Source organism: Coregonus lavaretus (genome assembly GCF_964263955.1).
Source record: "Coregonus lavaretus genome assembly, chromosome: 8".
Classification (NCBI taxonomy): Eukaryota; Metazoa; Chordata; class Actinopteri; order Salmoniformes; family Salmonidae; genus Coregonus; species Coregonus lavaretus.
The window spans coordinates 19533055-19548776 of record NC_139995.1 but is presented as its reverse complement, the minus strand read 5'-3'; the positions used below and the strand labels follow the sequence as shown (position 1 = coordinate 19548776).

The 15722-nt window shown below is 42.7% G+C and overlaps 1 protein-coding gene across 1 annotated transcript in view; it reads left to right on the top strand.

Moving 5' to 3' along the window:
- The first annotated feature begins 43 nt into the window (after positions 1 to 43).
- The window catches only part of LOC311133750 (store-operated calcium entry regulator STIMATE-like), a 36097-nt gene continuing 20418 nt past the window's right edge, over positions 44 to 15722 (top strand). Inside the window, exons 1-7 of the mRNA XM_084167302.1 lie at positions 44 to 1334; positions 3204 to 3252; positions 3468 to 3563; positions 3727 to 3848; positions 7059 to 7171; positions 7371 to 7448; positions 7680 to 7829. Coding sequence (XP_084023428.1) covers positions 1079 to 1334; positions 3204 to 3252; positions 3468 to 3563; positions 3727 to 3848; positions 7059 to 7171; positions 7371 to 7448; positions 7680 to 7829 — 864 coding nt within the window. The 5' untranslated portion in view covers positions 44 to 1078. The remainder of the gene's footprint in view (positions 1335 to 3203; positions 3253 to 3467; positions 3564 to 3726; positions 3849 to 7058; positions 7172 to 7370; positions 7449 to 7679; positions 7830 to 15722) is intronic.

Here is a 15722-nt window from a genome sequence, read left to right as displayed (position 1 = left end):
TTGTCACGTCGAGCACATTAACCTTTACGTCATGTCAACATGAGTGGGCAGTATGGGAACAGAAGGGATGCAGCTTGGAATTCTAGTGGTAGCTAGCTATGCAACGAATGGACTGGATACTCTGGTCATCGAGCGAAGTATTCATAGTTATTTTATGCTAAACAGCTTTTTCAAAGAAACAAGTAGAACGTCTGAAGTCGTGAGAAGATCAATATCATGCATTTCATACATGCAGGAGGGAGGGATCAATTGCAAGTACTTGGACTGAACCAGACTAGGTAGCTAGCGCTCTAGCTAGGTAGCTAGCCAGCCTAGCTAAATTACCGGCGTTAGCAACGATTTGCATCACCCTGGTAACGTTAGGCTAGCTAAAATGATAACTGGTGGTTTGTACCTGACGCGATATTAGAGCGAAACAGTTGTATTTACTCAAGGAGCTTGATAACATAGCTAGCTAATTGGTACAGACAGCCGAAATTAGCCAACAGTAGCTAGCTAGCTTCATTTGTTAGCTAACGTTAACCCTCTCGCGCACTGCTAAAATGACATGAAGAACATCTATTGGTAATGAATCCTCATTTTTTGCACGACTGATGTTAAATGCAACTTTGTTGCTAATGTTTCCGTTAGTAAAACATTGCGTCGCTACATGCATGTTAGTGTGGTATATGCGTGAAGCATAGCTAAACCTTGTCCATGCTTGCCTGTGTATCTGGCTAACTAGTTAACGTTAGGTAGCCACAGTTTGGGTTTTAATTTGTCATAAAACCAAGAAGACGCTGACGCATGGTATGTAACTCGTTCTTTTGTGGCTATTCGGGATTAATATGGATTATCAGTAATGACATGTGTTTGCTGACACTGGCTACATAGGCAACGAGAAGATATTGATCCGCAGTTAAAGGGAGAATATTTCATTACTAGTGGCTAGTTAAGTTAACGTTCTGTTTTTTTTTTACCGATATTGTCTGCATAACTAGCTAATCGATTGCTAGCTAACAACAACTGGATAACGAAGAAACCCATTCTATGTGGATGAGACATTTAAATTGAAGTTATTGCTTGGCTATCTACCTATATGCCATCACCCCAACAACCCATTTGTTTTATCTGGTCATCTATGGCTGTTAGCGGGGTGAGTCTTATTTCTCAGGCCGGGGACGTGGATGCCCCGGGAGCGGCTCTGGCTGCTATGTCCTCTTCCAATACGTCATTGTCCGCCAACCCCACGCCAGATGCGGACACCCGTGGCTGCGAGAACGGTGCCTTGATGGACTCTTTCGGCATCTTCCTGCAAGGCCTGCTAGCGATGGTGGCCTTCAGTACGCTGATGTGTGAGTACATCCAGCCAGACGCCCACTCTGACTGTGGAAATGTGACTTCTTTATTGTAGTTTGTTCAGTATAGGCTTAATGTAAAATTGAATTTCACTGTGCAGTGTTGAAATTGGATAACCTGCTTAGGCTACTTGTTTTTAATTGATGTCTGTCTGTTTTCGATCGGCAAGAATCACTGGCAGTCATGGCATTCACTGTGTCTCAAAAGACTGGATTGGACAGTTGCCTGTTCTGTCCAAAGTATCTATGTTGTCCCATCCCTGTAGTGTTCCTTTTTGGCAATGTAGTTTGTCCTCCTCTTTGACCTTTGAGTCATTGTCAGTGTTGCCCTGGTAAAGAGGAACTTCAGTCACAGCAGCAAGAGTTGAGGAATGTTCAGCTCTCAGAGCAGTGTTGATGCCTGATGCAGCTTTCTTGTCAGGAATTGATTGGGCCTAGGCTTGCATCAGTCACACAGCCCAGCTTACATGCAGGGTGTGTCAGTAGTTACACACTCCATACAAATAACAGAGTAGTATGAGGGAGCCTGAAGTCACAGCATACCCATATTAACATTCCACTGTAAACATTTGTTTGGGCATCACACTAGGAAAACCAGCTCCCATTTTGACAGGCGACATAGACACATACTTTACACAGACACACATGCACGCACACAGTAAAGTGCTTAACACACACTAGGAGATTGTTGTCTAGTGGTACCATAGCTGAAACACAAATTGAGGATTAGGGAATGTCCGGTAGATTAGTGACTAGTTGAGTCATAAAGCATTGAACCACTTCTCACCCAGCAATCAATCGTGTGTAATGGAGGTTAGGAGAAGGGGGGGGCATGGAAACAAGATGACTATTGTTGGGAACAGCCAGAGCTTTATTTGTCAGCCATTACGTCACGTTGAGAAAATACACACACTCACACAGGGATTAATTAAAGTGTAGGCCTAGATTTTAAAAGAACCCAGTGGCTTGTGCGTCTTGTACACATAGGGGCCTAAACCCCAGAGTAGCAGTCAGGCAGTTTGTCTTTCATGTAGGCTATTGTGTCTGTAGGGAACAATGTTTGAACACACTCTCCAACCTACAGTATCTCATCCCCATTCTTCCATAGCCAGGTTGGTAATCCAGGTGATAATGCTGAACGATTCAGGTCACTGATATACCAGTCACGTGGTCAGGACAGTGTGATATGTAATATGACAATGGCTGGTGTCACATACTCTTAGCAATAGCAGGCCCTCTTGATTAGTGCTAAAGGCACTAGATGGCACATTTCTTTTAGCTCATAAGAAATAACCCAAGTATTTCCTCAGCTCACAGGACGAGCGAGATTTGGCTGATAATGATAGGCACAGTGACATCAGCTTGACTACAATTTTAGTACATAATATACAGTATAGTAGTGTGCCATTTCCTCTTTTACCATTCACCCTTCGTCTATAGTCTCACCTTGTGTAAACATGGCATCTCAATAGCTGACTTGTTAAGAGAATATAGCCTAATGAACATTGTTTGCTTCAGTCTTAAGTGTATTAGTTAGGCTATGGTGTCAGGTGTAGCCTATTTAAAAGCGAACACTGAACTGCATTTCCCATCACACTGGCCAATACTCATAGAAATAGGCCCCTTACATTTTGTGCTGATATGTTGACCATCATACTAAACTTGATGATGAAAGTATAAAGCCTATTTAAGTTCAGACTTGAGCTGTCCTAAATTAATTTACATGAATAGGATGATTGAGTTTGCTCCTTGATATAATTAGGTACACAAAGAGGTACTGATTCATCCTACTGCTGTCGTGTGTGTCTGTGTGAGAAAGACTACGACAGGCCTATATATGACTCTCTGTCTCTCTCCTGTCCACAGTAAAGCGCTTCAGGGAGCCCAAGCATGAGAGAAGACCCTGGAGGATCTGGTAAGACAGCAGCCATCTCACACCCACTCCCAACCAGCGTATTCAAGCTTATCCTCTTCAATATTGCTTATGTCCTAGTTACAATGTGTATACTGAAATGCAACTAAGATAAACACAAGACTGGTGCATGTTTGTAATGTTATGTTCAGCTTTTGAAGTAACTTGAATGCTCAAGAGTTTTTAAAATATCTTCCTGTCCCGGCCAACTCTTCCAGGTTCCTGGACACCTCCAAACAGGCCATTGGGATGCTGTTCATTCACTTTGCCAATGTCTACCTGTCTGACCTCACAGAGGAGGACCCCTGCTCACTGTGAGTGTGTCTGTCTATATTTGTATGTGTCCATCAGTCATTGTTTGTCTGTCTTTGTGCGTATGACTATGCCTCTGTATTTGTGTGTATGTAGTATAGTCTCTTTATAACATTATGTCCACCTCAACTTTGAAGTGGATAATGTCTCATCTCTCTTCCTCAGTTACCTTATTAACTTCCTCCTGGATGCGTCTCTGGGCATGCTGCTGATCTATGCCGGGGTGAGGGCTGTCAGTGCCATTGTAGAGTGGAGGCAGTGGGACGCTCTACGCTTTGGAGAATACGGTGAGGATCAGGATATTTTTCATAGCTGTCTATTTACCACCACAAACCAATGCTGGCATTAAGATTGCACTGAATGAGTTGTACAAGGCCATTAATCAACAGGAAAACGCTCATCCAGATGCAGCGCTCCTAGTAGCCGGGGACTTTAATGCAGGGAAACTTAAATCCGTTCTACCTCATTTCTACCAGCATGTTAAATGTGCAACCAGAGGGGAAAAAACTCTAGACCACCTTTACTCCACACACAGAGACGCATATAAAGCTCTCCCTCGCCCTCCATTTGGCAAATCTGACCATAACTCTATCCTCCTGATTCCTGCTTATAAGCAAAAACTGAAGCAGGAAGCACCAGTGATTCGGCTAATAAAAAAGTGGTCAGATGACGCAGATGCTAAGCTACAGGACTGTTTTGCTAGCACAGACTGGAACATGTTCCGGGATTCTTCAGACAGCATTGAGGAGTACACCACATCAGTCACTGGCTTCATCAATAAGTGCATCGATGATGTCGTCCCCACAGTGACCGTACGTACATACCCCAACCAGAAGCCATGGATTACAGGAAACATCCGCACTGAGCTAAAGGGTAGAGCTGCCGCTTTCAAGGAACGGGACTCTAACCCGGACGCTTATAAGAAATCCCGCTATGACCTCCGACGAACCATCAAACAGGCAAAGAGTCAATACAGGTCTAAGATTGAATCATACTACACTGGCTCTGATGCTCGTCGGATGTGGCAGGGCTTGAAAACTATTACAGACTACAAAGGGAAGCACAGCCGCGAGCTGCCCAGTGACACAAGCCTACCAGACGAGCTAAACCACTTCTATGCTCGCTTCGAGGCAAGCAACACTGAAGCATGCATGAGAGCACCAGCTGTTCCGGACGACTATGTGATCACGCTCTCCGTAGCCGATGTGAGTAAGACTTTTAAGCAGGTCAACATTCACAAGGCCGCAGGGCCAGACGGATTACCAGGACGTGTACTCCGAGCATGTGCTGACCAACTGGCAAGTGTCTTCACTGACATTTTCAACATGTCCCTGACTGAGTCTGTAATACCAACATGTTTCAAGCAGACCACCATCGTCCCCGTGCCCAAGAACTCTAAGATAACCTGCCTAAATGACTACCGACCCGTAGCACTGACGTCTGTAGCCATGAAGTGCTTTGAAAGACTGGTCATGGCTCACATCAACAGCATAATCCCAGAAACCCTAGACCCACTCCAATTTGCATACCGCCCCAACAGATCCACAGATGATGCAATCTCTATCGCACTCCACACTGCCCTTTCCCACCTGGACAAGAGGAACACCTACGTGAGAATGCTATTCATTGACTACAGCTCAGCATTCAACACCATAGTGCCCTCTAAGCTCATCACTAAGCTAAGGATCCTGGGACTAAACACCTCCCTCTGCAACTGGATCCTGGACTTCCTGACGGGCCGCCCCCAGGTGGTAAGGGTAGGTAACAACACATCTGCCACACTGATCCTCAACACGGGGGCCCCTCAGGGGTGCGTGCTCAGTCCCCTCCTGTACTCTCTGTTCACCCATGACTGCATGGCCAGGCACGACTCCAACACCATCATTAAGTTTGCCGACGACACAACAGTGGTAGGCCTGATCACCGACAACGATGAGACAGCCTATAGGGAGGAGGTCAGAGATCTGGCCGTGTGGTGCCAGGACAACAACCTCTCCCTCAACGTGACCAAGACAAAGGAGATGATTGTGGACTACAGGAAAAAAAAGAGGACTGAGCACGCCCCCATTCTCATCGACGGGGCTGTAGTGGAACAGGTTGAGAGCTTCAAGTTCCTTGGTGTCCACATCACCAACGAACTATCATGGTCCAAACACACCAAGACAGTCGTGAAGAGGGCACGACAAAGCCTATTCCCCCTCAGGAGACTAAAAAGATTTGGCATGGGTCCTCAGATCCTCAAAAAATTCTACAGCTGCACCATCGAGAGCATCCTGACTGGTTGCATCACCGCCTGGTATGGCAACTGCTTGGCCTCTGACCGCAAGGCACTACAGAGGGTAGTGCGTACGGCCCAGTACATCACTGGGGCAAAGCTCCCTGCCATCCAGGACCTCTATACCAGGCGGTGTCAGAGGAAGGCCCTCAAAATTGTCAAAGACTCCAGCCACCCTAGTCATAGACTGTTCTCTCTGCTACCGCACGGCAAGCGGTACTGGAGTGCCAAGTCTAGGTCCAAAAGACTTCTCAACAGCTTCTACCCCCAAGCCATAAGACTCCTGAACAGCTAATCATGGCTACCCGGACTATTTGCACTGCCCCCCCACCCCATCCTTTTTACGCTGCTGCTACTCTGTTAAGTATTTATGCATAGTCACTTTAACTCTACCCACATGTACATATTACCTCAACTACCTCAACTAGCCGGTGCCCCCGCACATTGACTATGCAACGGTACCCCCCTGTATATATAGCCTCCCTACTGTCACTTTATTTTACTGTATATATAGCCTCCCTACTGTCACTTTATTTTACTTCTGCTCTTTTTTTCTCAACACTTTTTTGTTGTTGTTTTATTCTTACTTTTTTTGTTTAAAATAAATGCACTGTTGGTTAAGGGCTGTAAGTAAGCATTTCACTGTAATGTCTGCACCTGTTGTATTCGGCGCATGTGACCAATAAAATTTGATTTGATTTGAGAGTGTGTGTGTGTGGATGAGAGATCCTTTCACCCTGTAGTACACATGATGTCCAGAAGAGGGCAGAGGCTACCTCGTGCACTGCAGTGCTGCAATGTCATCCAGATCAAACACAGTCGATCACTGTTAACTTGTTCAACTCGGGCAGAGTTGGTTTATGGATGCCACATTAAGCGAAACCTTTCCCTGGTTCTTTGATTTAGAGGCGCAATCTGCAGTTGAAATAATAACAAGGCATTCGCCCTGCTTCTGTTTTAGTAAAAGGCTGAGATGGACCTGGAGAAATGTAACCATTCTCAACAAAAATTCAGAGAAGTGAGGACATTTTTGCCAGTCCTCACGTGTAAAATACTATTTTAGAGTTAGGGTTAGAATTGGGGTAAGGGAAAACAGGATTTTGAATGGGAATCAATTGTTGGTCTCCAAAAAGTCCTCAAAGGTATAGTAAGACGTGTGTGTGTGTGTGTGTGTGTGTGTGTGTGTGTGTGTGTGTGTGTGTGTGTGTGTGTGTGTGTGTAGGAGAGCCGGTGCAGTGCACTGCGTGGGCGGGCCAGTGTGCTCTCTACATCCTCATCATGATGTTTGAGAAGGTCCTCATCATCCTGGTCCTACTCATCCCACAGTGGAAGAAGGTGAGTAGGGGGCATAATGGGCAGGGTCCTGACCTATGACCATTTGTATCAGTTTAGTTATATTATGCCTGTGGAAAATGTATGAATAATAACAGTACTGTAAACTGTCTGTCGTTTTAACTCATCTGTGTTAATGTTTGTATTTCCTGTCTTGTTTGTGTGCTTGTTGTGCTCATATTTGTGTGTCTGTGTGTCACAGCTGGCTCTCCTGAACCCCATAAACAATCCTCAGTTGGAGCTGGCCATCGTCATGCTCATCGTCCCGTTCTTCGTTAACGTAAGTTAAGTGTGCAGTGCCTCTGTGAGGCAGGGCTCAATTAAGAACATAGTATCATATGTAATGGTATTACTTCATGGGTTGTTGTTTGCTACAACTATGTGTATTTTATGTTTGTTGACAGATTTTAGCCAATTAGGCTTGTGTGTGTGTGTGTGATCAAACTGTCTGTCATGTGTGTGTCTGGTGGTGTTCTTGCTCAATGGGCTGTGTATCATATGTTGTCCTCAGGCCCTGATGTTTTGGGTGGTAGATAACTTCCTGATGAAGAAGGGGCGGACAAAAGCCAAGCTGGAGGAGCGGGAGGTGGGGGAGGACGTGCGGGGCAACCGTAAGGTGCGCTACAGACGGGCACTCTCCCACGACGACTCAGAGTCTGAGGTAAGACCTTACCCCACCACTAACACAGGGTCATTTATAAAGTCATGGACACAAAATGCTTAACGCACAATCATACACTCATTCACATACATTACACACACAAAAGCTGGTTTAGGGAAAGAGCTTGGGAAAATCCTTAGGAGGAATATAGACTAAAGTCCTTGATTTGATTCTGAGCCTTGTCCACCTCTCCTACTTACCCCAAAAGCCCTCTCCTTGCAAACCCTGTGTTGGCCTCTCTCTCCTCCATTGCCTCAGGCTGACGTAGCCACTGGGCTAAGCTACGTCCTCCTTGACCTCCACTGGCTATGTAGACAAACTCTGCCCAGCACCAGCAGGAGCCTGTCTCTGGGCTGTGAATCGTTCCACCCGGTGCCCATGGCCAGTCACTTTACTGGCCTGTAAACCTGGTGGGCCTGGCCCTGCAATCTGCTCCACAGACCAGAGACAACAACCACACTCACAAACATTCATACATTAAGTAATTTAACAGTCTGCCTCAAGCAGGGGGAATTCTTATGAATCAGAAACTGTAAAAACAAACTGTCCATCCGTTATAAGGAGTGTTTTTTCAAGTCCAGAGTTGAGTTGCTTTGGTATCAAAGGTTGAGCTTATTGTGATACTTAGGTGATTGGTTTCTTCAGTAACAGAGGGTAACTCATGAGTCATCCATAGCACTTAGAGTTGGGACGATAAACCGAAAATTACAGACACCGACATTTCCTCCTCTTATTGAAGCAATTTTGCTTACATCTGTAATTTTCGGTGATTAGGCTACACAACTTTTCTGCAGATTTATTGGTTCCAAAACAGTTTTGTTAAACAGTAATATGCATTTACCTGCTTCCTGCAATGAAAGTATCTGCCCTGTCCCTGTTTCACTGCCAGCTCTCACTCTCTCTCCCCCCTTTGTGCACAGAGTGAAGGGAGAGATGCATTCTGATAAGCGCAAGAACATGACCGTTGAGCAACAATTTAAAATATAATTGCGGGAAAAACACATTCTTTAAAACAACTACTGTTAGGGTAAGCGTACCTATTATGCCCACTTACACATTAAGCCCACTTCCGTCTTTGGATAGAGATATTTTTCTTATAAAAAATCTCTGCTGTTTAATGTTTTAACCAATTCATCTGGTTGTTATATCCATACGTTTTTATTCCAAGCCAATCAGATGTTTTGTTATTGACAGTTATGTGTAAGTTCCCACTAGTAGCCAATTTCAAAGCTGCAAAAAGTGTGGACTAACAGTGAAATGCTTACTTACGGACCTTTCCCAACAATGCAGAGAGAAACAAAATAATAAAAAAGTAAAACACGTAATAATAGATACACTATGAGTAACAATAATTTATACAAGGGCTACCAGTGCTGAGGTAATTGAGGTAGATATGTACATATAACTAGGAATAAAGTGACAGATAGTAAACAGTAGCAGCAGTGTATGAGATGAGTCAAAAAAAGTTAGTGCAAAAAGGTCAAAGCAGATAGTCCAGGTAGCCATCTGGTTAACTATTTAGTCTGGGGTTCTGCTAAGCTTACATATGGAATTGTTTTAAATGATCCTTCGCATTTTAGGACCCCTATGATTTGATGAAACATTAAAGTTGGCCTCACTGCTATTAGCACATAGAAACACATTGAATAACAGATTAAAACATGGAAAAACTGTCAAATAATAAATCAAAAGGAAGTTTGTTTTAAAGTCTGTCCTATATCTGAGAGATATGACAGATCAGAATTATATATTTTTCTGACAGTAGTTAACCCAACATTTTTGCCACTTAACCACTACCATATATACACTACCGTTCAAAAGTTAGGGGTCACTTAGAAATGTCCTTGTTTTTGAAAAGAAAAGCATTTTTTTTGTCCATTTTAAAATAACATCAAATTGATCAGAAATACAGTGTAGACATTGTTAATGTTGTAAATTGCTATTGTAGCTGGAAACGGCTGATTAGAGTCCCATAATCAGCAACCATCAGTCCTGTGTTCCAATGGCAAGTTGTTTGCTAATCCAAGTTTATCATTTTAAAAGGCTAATTGATCATTAGAAAACCCTTTTGCAATTATGTTAGCACAGCTGAAAACTGTTGTGCTGATTAAAGAAGCAATAAAACTGGCCTTCTTGAGACTAGTTGAGTATCTGGAGCATCAGCAATTGTGGGTTCGATTACAGGCTCAAAATGGCCAGAAACAAATAACTTTCTTCTGAAACTCGTCAGTCTATTTTTGTTTTGAGAAATGAAGGCTATTCCATGCGAGAAATTACCAAGAAACTGAAGTTCTCGTACAATGCTGTGTACTACTTCCTTCACAGAACAGCGCAAACTGATTACACTTGATTAATATTTTGTTATTTGTATTTTTCCCAAAAACAAATCTAACCTTTGAGACCATGTTTGTGTAAATATTTGAGAAAGTCCTTCGCTCTTTGCCCCGGTTACCCTACTCTCTATTTCAGTAAATACAACAGTATCATTGGCACCTAGAAGTTTCAGCCACTTGAAAAGTTAAAAATGTCTAAGTCGTACAGTGTACTCTGTAAAAAAAGAAATTAATAATACTGTGTCTAAATGTTTTTCTTTTTTTACAGAAAATAAGTACCGTAATTTTCGGACTATAAGCCGCGCCTTTTTCCCCAATTTTCGACCCTGCGGCTTATATAACGGTGCGGCTAATCTATGGATTTTTACAGCTAACGGCCACTAGAAGACCTCCTAAATCTATGGATTTTACAGGTTACAGTCCACCAACTTTAACTCTATGGGCTCTCTGACCGGTCCGCGCCCCCCACCTTTAAGCGCGGGCTCCAGCAGGAAAAGCTGGAGGCCGAAAAGAGTGAGACAGGTAGCGCGTAAAAGTGGAACCGAGAGTGGTACGAGAGACAGAACGAGAGCAAGACAGACAGACATTACGAGAGCGAGACAGTTTGTCTCTTTCCCGACAATCCCCTCTGTGCACGAACCCTTACATATGGTAATTAAACATTAAAACACCTGCGGCTTATAGTCCAGTGCGGCTTATATATGTACACATCATTCAATATCATTCAATTTAGCTGCTGCGGCTTATACTCCGGTGCGCCTTATAGTGCGGAAAATACGGTACAGATAATGTGGAGGTAAGGAAATGCACTATATTTACATTCTATGTGTGAGGATGATGATAATGATGATGCACTGCCACCACCATCTTCATCACTAGAAATATGTACCTTTGCTCACCCAGATTGACTCATCTAGTCTTTTTACTGGAACCACTGAGTTAATGTTTTTCACAAGAGGACAGCGGTAATAATTTGTTTTGGCAGTAATCCTGTAGTCAATGCAGCATATTCCACACTATTCAGCTGTAACAGGAAAATATGTTTTGAGAAAGTGTGTGAATGTTTTACAGGCACATTAGACAATCATTACTCACACAAACAAACATTTCAAAACACTTCAGTTTCTGTTGCTATTTCTCTTTCTCTCTTCTTTCTTTCACTCTCTCTCTCTCATTCTCATTCTCTCTCATTCTCATTCTCTCTCGCTCTCTCTCTCTCTCAATTCAATAAAATGTAAGGGCTTTATTGGAATGGGAAACACACTACCGTTCAAAAGTTTGGGGTCACTTAGAAATGTCCTTGTTTTCGAAAGAAAAGCATTTTTTTTGTCCATTAAAATAACATAAAATTGATCAGAAATACAGTGTAGACATTGTTAATGTTGTAAATGGCTATTGTAACTGGAAACGGCTGATTTTTTAAATGGAATATCTACATAGGCGTACAGAGGTCCATTATCAGCAACCATTAGTCCTGTGTTCCAATGGCACGTTGTGTTTGCTAATCCAAGTTTATCATTTTAAAAGGCTAATTGATCATTAGAAAACACTTTTGCAATTATGTTAGCACAGCTGAAAACTGTTGTGCTGATTAAAGAAGCAATAAAACTGGCCTTCTTGAGACTAGTTGAGTATCTGGAGCATCAGCAATTGTGGGTTCGATTACAGGCTCAAAATGGCCAGAAACAAATAACTTTCTTCTGAAACTCGTCAGTCTATTTTTGTTTTGAGAAATGAAGGCTATTCCATGCGAGAAATTACCAAGAAACTGAAGTTCTCGTACAATGCTGTGTACTACTTCCTTCACAGAACAGCGCAAACTGATTACACTTGATTAATATTTTATTTGTATTTTTCCCAAAAACAAATCTAACCTTTGAGACCATGTTTGTGTAAATATTTGAGAAAGTCCTTCGGTCTTTGCCCCGGTTACCCTACTCTCTATTTCAGTAAATACAACAGTATCATTGGCACCTAGAAGTTTCAGCCACTTGAAAAGTTAAAAATGTCTAAGTCGTACAGTGTACTCTGTAAAAAAAGAAATTAATAATACTGTGTCTAAATGTTTTTCTTTTTTTACAGAAAAGAAGTACCGTAATTTTCGGACTATAAGCCGCGCCTTTTTCCCCAATTTTCGACCCTGCGGCTTATATAACGGTGCGGCTAATCTATGGATTTTTACAGCTAACGGCCACTAGAAGACCTCCTAAATCTATGGATTTTACAGGTTACAGTCCACCAACTTTAACTCTATGGGCTCTATGACCGGTCCGCGCCCCCCACCTTTAAGCGCGGGCTCCAGCAGGAAAGCTGGAGGCCGAAAAGAGTGAGACAGGTAGCGCGTAAAAGTGGAACCGAGAGTGGTACGAGAGACAGAACGAGAGCAAGACAGACAGACATTACGAGAGCGAGACAGTTTGTCTCTTTCCCGACAATCCCCTCTGTGCACGAACCCTTACATATGGTAATTAAACATTAAAACACCTGCGGCTTATAGTCCAGTGCGGCTTATATATGTACACATCATTCAATATCATTCAATTTAGCTGCTGCGGCTTATACTCCGGTGCGCCTTATAGTGCGGAAAATACGGTACAGATAATGTGGAGGTAAGGAAATGCACTATATTTACATTCTATTTGTGAGGATGATGATAATGATGATGCACTGCCACCACCATCTTCATCACTAGAAATATGTACCTTTGCTCACCCAGATTGACTCATCTAGTCTTTTTACTGGAACCACTGAGTTAATGTTTTTCACAAGAGGACAGCGGTAATAATTTGTTTTGGCAGTGATCCTGTAGTCAATGCAGCATATTCCACACTATTCAGCTGTAACAGGAAAATATGTTTTGAGAAAGTGTGTGAATGTTTTACAGGCACATTAGACAATCATTACTCACACAAACAAACATTTCAAAACACTTCCGTTTCTGTTGCTATTTCTCTTTCTCTCTTCTTTCTTTCACTCTCTCTCTCTCATTCTCATTCTCTCTCATTCTCATTCTCTCTCGCTCTCTCTCTCTCTCAATTCAATAAAATGTAAGGGCTTTATTGGAATGGGAAACACACTACCGTTCAAAGTTTGGGGTCACTTAGAAATGTCCTTGTTTTCGAAAGAAAAGCATTTTTTTTGTCCATTAAAATAACATCAAATTGATCAGAAATACAGTGTAGACATTGTTAATGTTGTAAATGGCTATTGTAACTGGAAACGGCTGATTTTTTTTAATGGAATATCTACATAGGCGTACAGAGGTCCATTATCAGCAACCATTAGTCCTGTGTTCCAATGGCACGTTGTTTGCTAATCCAAGTTTATCATTTTAAAAGGCTAATTGATCATTAGAAAACACTTTTGCAATTATGTTAGCACAGCTGAAAACTGTTGTGCTGATTAAAGAAGCAATAAAACTGGCCTTCTTGAGACTAGTTGAATATCTGGAGCATCAGCATTGTGGGTTCGATTACAGGCTCAAAATGGCCAGAAACAAATAACTTTCTTCTGAAACTCGTCAGTCTATTCTTGTTCTGAGAAATGAAGGCTATTCCATGTGAGAAATTGCCAAGAAACTGAAGTTATCATACAACGCTGTGTACTACTTCCTTCACAGAACAGCGCAAACTGGCTCTAACCAGAATATTAAGATTGGCAGTCTGAGATATGGCTTTTTCTTTGCAACTCTGCCTAGAAGGTCAGCATCCTGGAGTCGCCTCTTCACTGTTGACGTTGAGACTGGTGTTTTGCGGGTACTATTTAATGAAGCTGCCAGTTGAGGACCTGTGAGGCGTCTGTTTCTCAAACTAGACACTAATGTATTTGTCCTCTTGCTCAGTTGTGCACTGGGCCTCCCCACCCCTCTTTCTATTCTGGTTAGAGCCAGTTTGCACTGTTCTGTGAAGTTAATTTGTGGAATTTCTTTCCTCAATGCCTTTGAGCCAATCAGTTGTGTTGTGACAAGGTAGGGGGGGTATACAGAATATATCCCTATTTGGTAAAAGACCAAGTCCATATTATGGCAAGAACACCTCAAATAAGCAAAGCGAAATGACAGTCCATTACTTTAAGAGATGAATGTAAGTCAATACGGAAAATGTCAAGGACTTTGAAAGTTTCTTCAAGTGCAGTCGCAAAAACCACCAAGCACTATGATGAACTATATTTTATATTTGAGATTCTTCAAATAGCCACCGTTTGCCTTGATGATAGCTTTGCACACTCTTGGCATTCTCTCAACCAGCTTCACCTGGAATGCTTTTCCAACAGTCTTGAAGGAGTTCCCACATATGCTGAGCACTTGTTGGCTGCTTTTCCTTCTCTCTGCGGTCCGACTCATCCCAAAACATCTCAATTGGGTTGAGGTCAGGGGATTGTGGAGGCCAGGTCATCTGATGCAGCACTACATCACTCTCCTTCTTGGTAAAATAGCCCTTACACAGCCTGGAGGTGTGTTGGGTCATTGTGTGGTCCTCTGTAGCTCAACTGGTAGAGCATGGCGCTTGTAACGCCAAGGTAGTGGGTTCGATCCCCGGGACCACCCATACACAAAAATTTATGCACACATGACTGTAAGTCGCTTTGGATAAAAGCGTCTGCTAAATGGCATATTATTGTCCTGTTGAAACACAAATGATAGTCCCGCTAAGCACAAACCAGATGGGATCGCGTATTGCTGTAGAATGCTGTGGTAGCCATGCTGGTTGTGTGCCTTGAATTCTAAATAAATCACAGACCGTGTCACCAGCAAAGCACCATAACACCACCACCTCCGTGCTTTATGGTGGGATATACACATGTAGAGATCATCCGTTCACCCACACCGCGTCTCAGAAAGACAAGGCGGTTGGAAACAAAAATCTCCAATTTGGACTCCAGACCAGAGGACAAATTTCCACCTGTCTAATGTCCAGTTGCTTGTGTTTCTTGGCCCAAGCAGGTCTGTTCTTCTTATTGGTGTCCTTTAGTAGTGGTTTCTTTGCAGCAATTCGACCATGAAGGCCTGATTCACACAGTCCCCTCTGAACAGTTGATGTTGAGATGTGTCTGTTACTTGAACTCTGTGAAGCATTTATTTGGGCTGCAATTTCTGAGGCTGGTAACTCTAATGAACTTATCCTCTGCAGCAGAGGCGGTCCTCATGAGAGCCAGTTTCATGATAGCGCTTGATGGTTTTTGCGACTGCACTTGAAGAAACTTTGAAAGTTCTTGAAATGTTCCTTATTGACTGACCTTCATGTCTTAAAGTAATGATGGACTGTTGTTTATCTTCACTTATTTGAGCTGTTCTTGCCATAATATGGACTTGGTCTTTTACCAAATAGGGCTATCTTCTGTATACCCCCCCCACCTTGTCACAACAAAACTGATTGTCTCAAACGCATTAAGAAGGAAAGAAATTCACAAATGCACTTTTAAGAAGGCACAACTGTTAATTGAAATGCATTCCAGGTGAAGCTGGTTGAGAGAGTGCCAAGAGTGTGCAAAGCTGTCATCAAGGCAAAGGGTAGCTATTTGAAGAATCTCAAATATAAAATATATTTTTGATTTGTTTAAC